General features: G+C 37.5%; 1 protein-coding gene across 1 annotated transcript in view; it reads left to right on the top strand.

Moving 5' to 3' along the window:
• The first annotated feature begins 438 nt into the window (after window positions 1–438).
• FZD6 (frizzled class receptor 6) overlaps window positions 439–15,116 on the top strand; it is a 65,411-nt gene continuing 50,733 nt past the window's right edge. The window contains exons 1-2 of the mRNA XM_043963213.1: window positions 439–566; window positions 2,104–2,435. Of these exons, the coding sequence (XP_043819148.1) occupies window positions 2,259–2,435 (177 nt within the window). The 5' untranslated portion in view covers window positions 439–566; window positions 2,104–2,258. The remainder of the gene's footprint in view (window positions 567–2,103; window positions 2,436–15,116) is intronic.

Genomic DNA, 15,116 nt, shown 5'->3' with positions numbered 1-15,116 from the left:
CCTCAGCAGACCCTGGGGAACAAGACACAGCACAGTCCAGTCCTCTGACATTTCCCAGTGGATAAACCACGACTTGGAGCCGTTTCACTCTTTCTAGGACTCTACAAAAGCAGGTGCCCAAACCTCACAGCCAGATGCAATCAGGATACCCACTCTGCAGTGCTGCTACCACCCCTCAGCCGCCCCGTACACTTCACCTGGGGCACAGGCGCTTGGAAGGCTCTGGCAGAGGTGGCCTCTGCCGCGCGCCCCAGCCCCGAGCATTCCCCTGGAATCTTGCAAGGGCCGGGCCCCAGGACTAGTGCGGGGGCGGGGGAGCGCTTCCCCTTCAGCCTCGGAGCCGCGGAGTCGCGAGCCTGGACCTGTCCCGGCTCGACCTGCCCCAGCTCAGTCTCGCGGGATTCCCTAGCTCTCGCGCCCCGTGCGGCTCCCGGATCCCGGCACCTAGCCAGGGCCATTTGCGCCCGCCGCGGGGACCCGAGGGGAGGGAGGCGGCATTGGCGACGACGGAGGCGGCGATAGCGGCGCTGGCGCTGGCGCTAGGGCCGCTGAGAAGTTCCTCACAGGTAAAGAGGCGGATGTCGCGGCCCGGGCCATCCCATAGGCCACGAACCTGGGGTTCCTTGGCAGAGCAAGTCCCTACGGGGTGTGGGCTGAATGGAGGGGTGGGGGAGGGGCGGTTGTCCAGGTAACGGGGAGCGGCTGCAGAGGGGCTGCGCGAGCTGGAAGGGGGCGGGGGTGGTGCTCCTTCGCTCCAGGAGTAGCCTCGTCCTGGTCTGATGCCAAGGAGGGCCCCCTGCACAAACCGCGGCTACAGGTGCTCGCAGGAGGCGCCCGTGGTCCCTTGCGCGCACCCGCTGAAAGTTTCTCCCTACGTCGGGAGCCGAATCCTCATAACCATTTTCCGAGTTAACTCGCGGAAATCCCCCACCGGAGCGTGGGAGTAGACTGCCGGCCAGGGCAGGGACAGATGCCCAGCTCGGGAGCAGGGGCAGACGACTCCTGCTTCGTCCAGGAGGGCAACTCGCCCTGGGCTCAGGTTGGCTCGTAAACTCGTGAAGGGGCTTTATTTGAAGGTGGTTTGGGGTGGGTGAGGTGGGAAGGGCTTACTTTGCTTTTTGCGCACCCCACCCTCGATCAAATGGGTAATCCCTCATTCCTGCCTATTTGGAGAGGAGGGGAGCGGCGGTGCGCCGGGAGTGATGATTATACTCCTTAACAACTAGATGTAGCTTCGTAGGGTCATCTTTTCAGACCTGGAAAGGATCCTAAAGGTTATCTAGTCTAATTCTTTCGTTTTACAAATGAAACTAAAACTGTGAGACGTTCCTTGCCCGGGGGTCTACACAGATAGGTGGCAGAGCTGGGATTTTAACCTACATCCCCGGACGCCACATGCAGTGTATTTCCTGTACCATGCGTGCAACAGTGCCTTCTATAAAGGAACCTGAGAAAGTTCATATCTAGTTAGTTGTTCAACAAGAGAAAAACTCTACCTCCAGAATGTTGAAATAGAGGCTGGAGAGGCAGTTTACAGGATTTTATTCCAGGCCCCCTTACTTAGCAACTTAATTTAGTAACTTTATTTCCTGGGCTACAGTTACACTTTTTCCACTCGAGACCCCTTTTCGCCAGAGAAACTTTTACACGACCCCGGGTATATAGGTATATAAAATATATATACACACACATATATAATCTTTTGCTATGGCCAAATTTTTCACAACCCCCCACATTTGGTTACTCGATCCCACAGTTTAAGAAGCTTTGCACTACATAACCTCTGTGGTCTATAAGTTACTATGATTCTCTAATTCCTTTGTAATTCATTTTTACCAGTATTCTTTTCCCCTTCTCTACTTATCTGCCTTAATACTCTGTACTTGCATGCTTAATGTTTCTGTGTATATAATGTGCAACATAATACAAGGATTTTATGACTGTCCCTTAAAAATAATAGAAATGTGCCTTTATTCTTAAAAGGCATGGAAATGTAAATGAAAGTTATTACTTAGACATTTTAAACTTGGTTCATATTGACATTTGTGTCAGAATTTTAAATTGAGACTAAAGTTGATGATGTGTCCTTGTTTGGTTTTACAGTTAACAATAAAGAAGTAAATTTCAGTAAAAACAACCTCCTAGAGGATGGTAAAATAATGAAAAGAACAATTTGAGCAACCTTTTGGTGATGTTGCCTAAGAGGGTCGAAATAACTGCATTCCAGACCATGTGGTGAAATCAGGAATTTGAAGAAAATGGAAGCATTCCAATTTTTTATGATGTGTATAATGTTGCCCCTCATAAGAGGGCACAGTTTCTTTACCTGTGAACCAGTTATTGTTCCCAGATGTGTGAAAATGACCTACAATATGACATTTTTCCCTAATTTAATGGGACATTATGATCAGAATGTGGCTTCTGTGGAAATGAAGGTGAGTTGCTCTTCCTTTAACTTTGAAGTTTTGTAGAGCATTCTAACAGTAAAACTACAGGTATAACTTTCTTTACTCAGTAGATAGATGTACTTCTCAAGTTGTATACGTCAAATGATCTAACTTACACATGGGAAGTTCACATTTAAATGAATCCTATGGGGAAGTCTTTTATGAAATTAGGAATTCTTTCCTAATTTATCTTTAAAAAAAACTTTTAATCATCAAATACAGGATTTGCTTAAAATGGGAGCGTACTTGTACAGAATTATTTCAATGAACAATTTTGAAATGTCATGTACTTAGCAATTAGTATCTGACTCTGAATGGAATATAATTGTCCTTAAATTTTAAACCAGATTTTTTCTTAACCTCAATAAAAAGTCATTTCATATTTAACCACTATGAAAACTCAGTACTATATACCTGTCAAACAAGATTCCATACTTGTTTGAATAATAATTTAAACAATATAAACAAGTAGTTCAACCTAAGTTCTCATGGTAAATCTTGAGATACAGCATTTAATTCTGTCTCTAGACAAATGTGTGTCTTTTTCAAGACTTGGCTCAATTACCATCTTCTACATGAAGCCTCTCCTGATCTCCCTACCTGCTTGTCCACTCCCTTCACAAACTACCTTATAGGGAAGGGGGAGGGATGGAAAATGAAATACGAATTTAAATAGTGCCTTTTTATGTGCTAGGCACACTTTTTTTTACAAAATTGTCTCTCATTTTATCGTGCAAAGTAGGTGCTACTATTATCCCCACTTTAAATTTGAGAGACTGAGGTGAACAGGTAGCTTACCTGGAGTCATACAAATAGTCATTGTCTGAAGTTGAATTTGAACTCGTGCTTCTGACCGAGCATTCTCCATCCATTGTGCCACCTAACTCCTTTTGTTTATATCATATACTTATATTTCTCCATGTTGTCTTTTCCAATAGAATGTAAGCTCCTTGAGGGGAGGGACAGATTCACTTTTGTCTTTGTATCCCCAGACTTAGTTTAGTCCCTAACACAAAGCAGGCATTTAATAAATGCTTATTAATATATACGTATGTATATACATTTTTCTTATTTTTTAACTGGACCTTTGATTTCTTTAGTGTAGGACAGTCCTCGTAAAGATTTTTTCTACCAGTGCTAGTCAACCCCTTCTTTGCAATTTTTAGTCTAAAAGATCTGCCTCCAGCACAAGAGCTTAAGTGACTTGGACAGCACAAATATGTCACGCAGCAAATATGCAGTCAAAGGTGGAACTTGAACCTAATCCTGACTCAGATGTCTGTTCTCCGTTTATTTGAATGGTGATCTGAACAATATAAAGAATAGTTCAATCTAAATTTAATATTAAGTTACGAGATAATGAGTTTAGGTGAGTCTATAACTCAAATATATATTTCCTCCAAGACTTGATTCAAGTACAGTCTTCTACATGAAACCTTTCCTGATTGAGAAAATAGATATAAATATATAATACATATTTTTATAATATATATGTAATCTATCCCTAGCCAGCTATTCCCTATTCTTTATGTAATGTTGGAAAAATGGGAATGAATGACTGGTAGAACTGAAAGAAAAGAGAAAAATAGTTCATGGTGTTGGATTATCTAGGAATTCTGCTTTTACTCTAGGTTAAACATTGTGCATAAATGTTGCTAATATAGTTACCATGGACCAAGAGGAAGAAGAAGGAAAGAAGGAGCTTCATGTAGAGAGAAAGAGAAAACAAGTCTACCTCTAAGTTGGGGGAAGTAGGGGAAGACACCTTATTTATGGGATTTGCACTAACAACTATTGCCTCAGGTGCCACTCATTACTTACCTCTTATTTAGAGATATGCAAATATAGGTAGGTTGAAGGAATAAAGAGATACCTGTAGCTTCAGGTTCTTGCCCTACTATACAGATCTAGAAAGTTGATCTATGTTGGAAAACAGCACTATTTTTTGTCACTTTTATCAAGAAAGCAATATAATCTAAGAAAGGGAAAATGACCAAGAGTTGAAATACCATATTGAACTTCATTTGTGTGAAGAATAGTTCTCAGGCTACTTCATTGTGTAGAAGAGCTGTTAAAAGTATTTTTAGAAGTGTACTGCAGATTACATACCTGTAACTCCTTAGTGTGTGTTTTTAACTAATGCATTACAACTTGGAAGATTTCAATTTCTTTAAAAAAGTAATAGGGTGCCTTTAATAATATTCATTACATTCTTAGATCTGTGATCTTTATATTGCATCATGTATAATGACTTTGTTTGAAAACCAAACTTTCAGAATATCTTTAGGCATTTTTGCCATCACAATTCTTAAGAATCTCTTGTATATTAACCTAACCTGTTTGATCTGTTGGCACTATGCAAATAATTCATCCTTTCTTAAAGTAAATTTGAATACTCACGTTGACTATGTCACATTCAGCTATTTACACACTTCTCTTCCCTCCCCTCAAAGATAATTTAAAAGATATGTAAGAGATATATCCTTGCTACTAAATAACTTCAATAAATAGAAGGATAATAGGAACTAGTCTTTTTTTCATACCCTTTTACCATTTACTATATCTACATCTATATATCTATATCTATCTATATACAGACACATATACATATACACATACATACATATATATATAGTTTCTTTGTAAAATGCTATTGAATCATTTGCTCCTTAAAAAAATAGCACCAGTCATTTTGTTCTTATCAAATTGGGGGGGGGCTGTAGAACGGGCACTTTTTTCCTTTCCTGTCCAGTAGTGTCACTTACCTTGTATGTTAAACATATTGACTGCCCTTACTATTTAAGTTTTATTGCTTCAGTTTATACTTTTCTGTGTTTAAAGGGACAAAAGGAAAAAGCAAATGGGCTACCTACTCCTTTCCTAGCCATATAGAGGTGGGGGAGGGGGGAGAAGGTGAAAAGAACTTTTGTTTTTTTTTTAAACCAATTTCCATTAGATATTTTGTTCCCAGAAAAGTTTTATATGGAACTGCATGAGGCAAGTTTGGGCATGACTACCTAGAGCCAAAGCAGGAAATATTTAGAATAATAGACTTTTAAAGGTGAAAGGCCTATTAGAGGTTATCTTGTCTAATCCTGTACTTGTATACAAAATTTCCAACAAACCATCCTCAAACCACTGTTTAAACACAGTTAAGTGATGGGGAACTTATTACCTCATGATGCAATCTATTGCATTTTTGGGGGATAGATTTAGTTTTTACTAAAACATTTAGCTTTTTTTTTTTAACACATGTTGTCTAGCCATGTCTACCCCATTCTGTATTTACATAGTTAATTTTTAAATACTTAAGTGTAGGTCATTGCATATCTCCATATTGCATTTTATCTTTTAGATTTAGTGTATTCTCACCTATTGATTTTTTAAAATATTGATTCTGTCATTTACTGTATTAGCTATATATCCAAACTTTGTTTCATCTCCTAATTTGAAATGCAGACATTCTTTTTTCAAGTAAGTTATAAATATTAATACAATACAATGATGTTTACATTTTTTCCCATTGCACTTTGTAACTTCTTGTTCCTTCCTGTTCTGCCTTAGTCCTTTTAATTTTTTTAAATGAATGTTTAGCCCTCATCCACTAACTCAGACTTTCATGCTGCAATGTGGTATGGAGGTGACCACCCTGGGTTTGGTTGTTTTTTTTTTTTTAAGTTTTTTTTCCAGCAGAATCCAAACTTTATTAGGTTCCACCTATACTAGAAAAATTTCAAATATGTGAGTGACAGAGTATGTGTTGTTTGAAGGACGAAACGAGCCTTGGGTGTGGTGAGACTGTCACCAGGTCAGCTTCAAGGGGATAGAATTTGACTACAATGGGGATTTCAACCTGCACTGGTGGAAGGGCTACTCATTGGTGTGAAATCATAGCTTTTTGAAGTGTTAGAAGGCTATTTAGAATGAACTGACCTTTAGAGTAGGAAGAGCCCTTCAACATTGTCTAAGCATTAAAAATCTTTTATGGGAAAACTTTCCATCACCCAGCATTCCCAGACCTTATTATATGGTGCCTGTTTCATTTTATCTTTCCTGACCATATCAGATGAGCAGGGAGTATTATTACAGATTCAAATTGAGATGTGTTGATTCAAGTCTTTGCCAACTGTAAAATCTTCTAGATATAACCTTGGATCAGAAAGTCAGTTTATTTGTATGATTCTTGTCTGTTCCCTTTTCTTAATTTTCTCTTTTTTTCTAGAGTCCATATCTAAATAGAATTTCAGTATTATCAAGAAAAAGGTACTACTATTTCAACATTTCAATTGAGAAATTCTTCCTAATCATTCTTGCCCATACATACCCTTATTCTCCAAATCAATGATTGATATCTAGGATATTGTAGACATCTCCCAGCCTTAGTTCTAATGAACTGTGCAATGGAGTGTTATGTTCTTCCTCTTCACTCCCATTCCAACCTCAAACATGGTTGCCAGACTATATTCAGAGACCTTCTAGACTGGCTTTTAATTATTTGGGATGATGAGAGGACATTTGTCCTTTGACTTGGTCTTGTGGGATTTGGCTGGTTTAGGCTCATCAAATACTTCTTTGTTCAAAGACTAGCACTTCTCTTTCAGCTCAAACAGGATGTATGGCTCAGTAATGTTGAGTTACTAACCTTTATTGCCATATCCTCTTTAGAAGTGTTATTTGTGGTTGGTTTGGGGGGGGGGGCAATGGGGATTAATGACTTGCCCAAGGTCACACAGCTAGCAATTGTCAAGTGTCTGAGGCTGGTTTAGAACTCAGGTCCTCCTGATTCCAGGGTGGTGCTTTATCCACTAAGCCACCTAGATGCCCCTAGAAGTGTTATTTCAATGAAAATGTAGTTTATATATATATATATATATTTTTTAAACAGACAATTTTGATACCTAGTCACTGCTGAATTTCTGACAGATAAATGAGGATCATAGGATCATAGACTTTCAGTTCTACAGATGAGGAAACAGATGTGAGAAGATTTGCCTAGGGCAGGATTTGACAGGTCTTCCTGACTCCAAGTCATCACTGTAGCCACTAAAGTTCATTAAAACATTAGGTCAAAAAGGTAGAGTATCACTTAGGTCCATTCCTTCTAAGAATTCAGTGGGAAACAAGTATTCCATCTTCCATCTTGATATTAGAAGTCTTCCAACTTTGTATTGCAAAGAACTAATGCTTGTTTCTGATGTACAGTTTGGCTTTTAAAGGCTGTTTTGTACAGACTAATTACCTCAGTGAAAAACAAATGGCTGTCGGTTTTCCATTGTGTCCATTTTTGCTTGTCTCTAGAGCATTGTTTCTCAAATTCTGAGGCTAGCCTCCCAAGGGAAATTATGATCTCTTCCGGAGAAGGCTGAAACTGGCATAGGAAAAATGGAAACAGGAACATTTTTTTTTTCTTGCTGAATTGCTTTCATATGAACCTGGGTAAAAGCAGAGCTATGTATTGTGTTTGGAACAGCATGTGGTGACTCTACTTTTGTTGAATTCTAGGGGGAAATGAGGAAAAAAACCTTCCTTTTCCTTTCCACCTGTTAATATGTAATACAGAAACAATGTCTTGTTTCCATATCCAATTCCATTTTTATTAAGGGGTAGAGGAAGAAGGGATAATCAGACAAAAAAGTTCTGTTTCTATTGGCCAAATGTTCTTAAATATTTGTAAGTTATTTTATTATGAAATCTAACGGATTTTACTCCTGCTGCCATCTCTCCTAATCTTCCCCCAAAGCTTTCATACCTAGGAACAAAATGTGGAATCTCTCCCTCTTCTGTATGCAAGGTACTATTCTGGCTGCTGGGCATACAGAGATGAAAATAGCACATTCCCTAATATTAAGGAATTTGTAATCTAATATGCACACAAACAAATGGGATACTACTAGGTGACTATATGAAGGACAGACGGTGAGAAGACAAGTGCCGTAGGAAAAATAGGACAGAAAGATCCTTTCTGTTGTTGTTGGGTTTTTTGTTTTGTTTTATTTTTTGGCGGGGCAATGAGGGTTAAGTGACTTGCCCAGGGTCACACAACTAGTAAGTGTCAAGTGTCTCGAGGATGGATTTGAACTCAGGTCTTCCTGAATCCAGGGCTGGTGCTTTATCCACTGCGCCACCCAGCTGTTCCCAAGATACTTTCAACTGTGTTGAATCAGGCTCCATGGAGGAGAAAACACCTGAACTAGGCTTTGGAATGATCTTTGTCATTACTTATAATTCCATGTGCCAGTTTTTCATGAAAACATTCCACTTATTACATGAGTATTCCTAAATCTTGATAAAACCAAAGCTGGAGATAAATAGGTGAATAATAATTGACAGAGAAGGTGAAGCTACTCATTTCTTAATTTACTCATTTTTTCTGTCAAAGAGGAAAGATCTGAACAATACCAAAAAAAGAACAAAAATGATTAATAAGAAATTGATTCTCAAGGTAAGTAGAGAATTGGTAAGAGACCATTTGAAGTCACTAGGCCTAGATGAACTAAATACTGGAGTACTAAAAGAATTATCTATTACTAAACTTGATACTGTCTCCTACCTTTGTGCATCTTCATAAGCCATCCCTCTTCCTGAAATGTACTCCTTATCTGTTTTGAGAACTCTTCTAAGTTTAGTTTAGATGTTACTTCTTTGTAAAGTCTTCCCTCATTTCTCCAATTGTTAATGCACTCTCCTTCCTCAATTTTCCTTGTGCTACTCTTACTTGTGTACATATTTTATTCTAGTAGAATGTAAGTTCCTTGAGGGCCAAAACTATTTGGGGTTATTTAGTGGTTTTTTTGCTCTTGTGTCCCCAGTGCCTCCCATAATGCCTAGCATATAGTGTTTAATAAATGTTGCATCAAATTTGTTGAGACAGAACTTGATATGGATTTCATAAATTTGTTAATTATATGACTGAACATATAATTTGCTATAGAGAATAATCTGAAAGCTTGTCCATTCCCTTCTCAAAAATTTTATCAGTACAGGTTATTCTCAAGGATTTTATGAAGATAAAACTATTGGCATAAAGGTCAATTATGTTAACTTCTTTGTTGCCTGTTTTTGGCAATACTATCCTTGATCTTTTATATTCTTTAATATCCCTTCTCTTTGAGAAATCTCAAAAATGGGTTCTTAAGTATCTTTAAAATTGGCACAAAATCTCAGTTAGGAGTATCTAGTTCAACTCTTATCTGACCAAGAATATGCTTCAACACATCTTCAACACATAGCCATCTAGCTTTCATTTGAAGACCTCTGTTGTGCCTTGTGTAGATTTCTCTATGTTTATTTGGTTGGGTTCAGCTATTCTTTCCAGCTTCACTTTCTTGAGTGCCATTTCCTTATTACATACTTATCAGGGACTGAGATGTGTTAGAGGGCAGATGTGATTCCACATACCATGAACATGAGATTAACTTGTTTTGACACACTGGCAGAGTTTGTTTGTTTGTTTGGGTTTTTTTGCAGGGCAGTGAGGGTTAAGTGACTTGCCCAGGGTCACACAGCTAGTAAGTGTCAAGTGTCTGAGGCCAGATTTGAACTCAGGTACTCCTGAATCCAGGGCCGGTGCTTTACCACTGCGCCATCTAGCTGCCCTGTGGCAGGGTTTTTTGACATCTTTTTGTTGTCTTCCTACTTTAATTTGTAAAAGCTTTTAGGATGTTTTGGCTTAGGTCTCACTGAGTTTTTAGAAGACTCGTTTTTATGTGCTTTTTCTTTTTTTTTTTCTCTTTTATGAAGCATTGTTGCTCAATATTACATCTTCTTGTCAATAGATACATATATAAGCATATATTTCCAGATTCTTTACAATTAAAAAAATATATTAACACATTTTGATACAACAGATTTCCCATCATACATAAGAACAAATAATTTTTATAAATTAAATACCCAGAGAAAAAAATTTTAAATATTTATTATTTTGGGGGGGGATTTCAGAGCAGTGAGGGTTAAGTGACTTGCTCAGGGTCACACAGCTAGTAAGTGTAAGTGTCTGAGGCTGGATTTGAACTCAGGTCCTCTTGAATCCAGGGCCAGTGCTTTTCCCACCGCGCCACCTAGCTGTCTCCAAGTATTTATTATTAATAAAAGGGGTGTGTCCTTTAATTTGGAGTATAGTACTAACATTGTCTTTGTATTTTAATACAATTTTGTTGCCTATTAGTATTGAGTGACTTAGTGTTGAAAAAGAATATAGACTGATTGTTTCAGCCATTTGTATGTTCTTTTGGCTCTGCATTCCTTGCTGTGTATAATTTCACATATGTCTCCCAGTATTTCTTTGAATTCTTCCTATTTCACATTCCTTGTGGTGCAGTAATGTAATTTCACTCATATACTATATATGAACAATGTAAATAAAAGCAACATTATAAATAAATAAATACTCCAATGTAAGGCATCTCAATGTAGGTACTTCTTATAATGATATGGATTGTAATCCAGCCATTCCATGGCACTTTTGTTGACATCTTTCTAAAATTCCTTTCCCTTTTTCTGTTATCTTTGCCACTCTGGTTGTGACATTGTCTATGTATCTTTCTGGGCTTCCTTCTGTTCTTATCTTTAGATTTTTAAAAAAAGGTTTCCAAATGAACCTTTTACTTTTCTTGTTAGCTACTTTATCTCTGTTGACCCTTACCCTCCTACTGGTCCTACCATTTAAAAGAAAAGAAGAAAACAAATCCCAAAGCTCAAGTAACAAATATGCATAGTCAAGCAAAGATTTCCACATTTACTGTATCTGAAAAATAGATGTCCTATTCTATTTCTTGAGTTCTGTCACCCCTGTCAAAAAGTGGGAAGCATATTTCATAACTTGCCTGGATTATAGATGATCAGAGTTCTCAAGTCTTTGAAACTTGCTTTTCTTTACAATGTTTTCCTGGTTCTGCTCACTTTTCTTTGCTTTAGTTCATACAAGTTTTCCTACGTTTCTCTGAAATTGTTCTTTTGGTAATTTTTCATAGTGCAATAATAGTCCACTGCATTCATAGAACATAATTTGTTTATCTTTTTTCCAACTGATGACACTCAGTTTCCAATTCTTTGCTAGTACAAAAGTCTCCTAGAAATATTTTTGTATTACATATGCACCCTTTTGCTCTTTCTTTGACTCTTTGGGATATATGACTAGTAGTGATATTGCTGTGCCAAAGAATATGACAATATAGATGTATTTCAAAATTACTTTCAAGACTCGGTACTCCAAAATCATAGCTCCTCTAGTACTATATCATTGTGCTTGTTTTCCTGCAGTTCCTCCAACAATTGTAATTTTTCTTTTTAAGATCTTCAACAATCAGATGGATGTGAGTTGAAACCCCAGAGTAGCTTTAGTTTGTATTCCTTGAATTTTTAGTGATATGAAACATTTTTTTTTATATTGTTGTTGGCTTACACATGTTCCTTTGAAAATTGCCTGTGTATATCCTTTGGCCTTTTATCAGTTGGGGAATGACTCTAATTAAAAAAAAATTATCGGGGCAGCTATGTGGCACAGTGGATAGAGCACCGACCCTGGATTCAGGAGGACTGGAGTTCAAATCTGGCCTCAGACACTTGACACTAGCTGTGTGACCCTGGGCAAGTCACTTAACCCGAATTGCCCTTCAAAACAAACAAACAAACAAAATTATCTACTTTGCTAAATATTTCTCAGTAATATGTAAAAAAGTGTTTAACAATAATTTTTATTTTTTTAAATAAAAGTATTTTATTATTTTCCAGTTACATGTAGAAATAGTTTTCATCATTTGTTTATATAAGATTTCCAGTTTCAAATTTTTCTCCCTCCCTTCCCACCTCCCATAGACAGCAAGCAATCTGATATAGGTTATATATACATAATAACATTAAACATATTTCTGCATTAGTCATGTTATACGAGAAGAATCAGAGACAAAGGAAAAACCTCAAATCAGAAAACCAACGGCACCAAAAACAAAAGAAATAGTATGGTTCAATCAGCATACATATTCCACAGTTTTTTGGTTTTTTTGGTTTTGTTTTATTTTGGGGGGGGGTTGGAGAGCCTTTTCCATCATGACTCCTTTGGAACTTTCTCGTTCCATTGGATTGGTGAGAAGAATCTAGTTTATCATAGTTGATCAACACGTAATGTTGATGATACTGTGGTAAAATATGAAAGTTTTTAACAGTCGGTTAGGGTAACTGAAAGACGCCAGTTTTTCAAGGACCACCCTTTTGGGGAGGAGATGAACAGTCCGCCTGCTGCGCATGTCAGACTGCCTGCCGGGTTTTTGACTTCCGGGGTGGAGAGAACGGGAGTAGGCCTTTTTTGCCTGCTTGGCGGGACTCCTGACGGCGCGGCACAGACGGTCTCCCTCTCTCCAAAGGTGGCCTTTTCGGTTTGGTGAGTTTTTATAAGGAATATAGACTAAGCCTAGACTTAAGACGATTTGTATTGTATTTCTATTTTCCTATCCTTCTAATCAACATCACCTTGTGACTACCATACAATAAAGGCTTTATCTAGAAAACCAGAAGCTTCTTCCATTTACTAGTCTGGGAGATAAATTAGGGAAAAGTTAAGTAGGGGAGATTTATGATCTAATATCCAATTTTAAATCTCACAATACTATGTATAATGTTCTTCTGGTTCTGCTCATCTCACTCATCATCAGTTCATGCAGGTCCTTCCAGGTTTCTCTGAACTCCACCTGTTCATTGTTTCTTACAGCACAATAGAATTCCATTACATTCATTTACCACAACTTGTTCAGCCATTCCCCAATTGATGGACATCCCCTCAATTTCCAATTCCTTGCCACCACAAAAAGAGCAGCTATAAATACTTTTGTACATGTGGGTCATTTTCCCTTTTTTATGATCTCTTTGGGGAAAAGACCCAAAAGTGGTATTGCTGGGTCAAAGGGTATGCACAGCTTTATCGCCCTTTGGGCATAATTCCAAATTGCTCTCCGGAATGGTTGGATCAGTTCACAGCTCCACCAACAATGCATTAGTGTTCTGATTTTTCCACAGCTTCTCCAACATTTATTATTTTCCTTTTTTGTCATATTAGCCAATCTGATAGGTGTCAGGTGGCACCTCAGAGTTGTTTTAATTTGCATCTCTCTAATCAATAGTGATTTAGAGCATTTTTTCATATGGCAATAGATAGATAGCTTTGATTTCTTCATCAGAAAACTGCCAGTTCGTATCCTTTGACCATTTCTCAATTGGGGAATGACTTGGATTCATATAAATTTGATTTAGTTCCCTATATATTTTAGAAATGAGGCCTTTATTAGAAGTACTGGCCATAAAAATTGTTTTCCAGATTTCTGCCTCCCTTCTAATTTTGGATACATTGCTTCTGTTTGTACAAAACCTTTTTAATTTAATGTAATCAAAATCATCCATTTTGCTTTTCATAATATTTTCTATCTCTTGTTTGGTCATAAACTGCTCTCCTTTCCAAAGATCTGAAAGGTAGACTATTCCTTTTTCTCCTGATTTAACCTATGGTATCACCTCTTATGTTTAAATAATGTACCCATTTTGACCTTATTTTAGTATAAGGTATCACATGTTGGTCTATGCCTAATTTCTGCCATATTATCTTCCAGTTTTCCCAGCACTTTTTGTCAAATACTGAATTCCTATCCCAGAAGCTGGGGTCTTTGGGTTTGTCAAACAGTACATTACTAATGTCATTTACTACTGTGTCTCCTGTGCCTAGCCTGTTCCATTGGTTCTCCACTCTATTTCTTAGCTAGTACCAGATAGTTTTGATGACTGCTGCTTTATAGTAGAGCTTCAGATTTGGTACAGCTAACCCACCTTCCTGTGCATTTTTTTTCATTATTTCCCTTGATATTCTTAACTTTTTGTTTTCCCAGATGAATTTTGTTATTATTTTTCTAGCTCTATAAAATAATTTTTAGGTAGTCTGATTGGTATGGCACTGAATAAGTACATTAATTTAGGTAGAATTGTCATTTTTATTATATTAGCTCGGCCTATCCATGAGCAATTGATATCTTTCCAGTTTTTTAGATCTGATTTGATTTGTGTGAAAAGTGTTTGGTAATTGTGTTCATAGAGTTCCTGGGCTTGTCTTGGCAAGTAGACTCCCAAGTATTTTATATTATCTACTGTTACTTTAAATGGAATTTCTCTTTCTATCTCTTGCTGCTGGACTTTGTTGGTCATGTATAGAAATGCTGATGATTTGTGTAGATTTATTTTATATCCTGCTACTTTGCTAAAGTTGTTAATTGTTTTGAGTAATTTTTGAGTTAATTCTCTAGGATTTTCTAAGTATACCATCATATCATCTGCAAAGAGTGATAGTTTTGTTTCTTTCTTGCCTATTCTAATTCCTTTAATTCCTTTTTCTTCTCTGATTGCTAAAGCTAACATTTCTAGTACAATATTAAATAATAGAGGTGATAATGGACATCCTTGTTTTGCCCCTGCTCTTATTGGGAAGGCCTCTAACTTATCTCCCTTACATATAATGCTTGCGGATGGTTTAAGGTAGATACTGCTTATTATTTTGAGGAAAGCTCCACCTATTCCTAAGCTCTCTAGTGTTTTTATTAGGAATGGGTGCTATATTTTGTCAAAAGCTTTCTCTGCATCTATTGAGATAATCATGTGATTTTGGTTAAATTTCTTATTGATGTGGTTGATTAT

The sequence above is a fragment of the Dromiciops gliroides genome, chromosome 1 (genome assembly GCF_019393635.1).
Source record: "Dromiciops gliroides isolate mDroGli1 chromosome 1, mDroGli1.pri, whole genome shotgun sequence".
Classification (NCBI taxonomy): Eukaryota; Metazoa; Chordata; class Mammalia; order Microbiotheria; family Microbiotheriidae; genus Dromiciops; species Dromiciops gliroides.
This window is presented reverse-complemented; position numbering and strand designations above follow the sequence as displayed.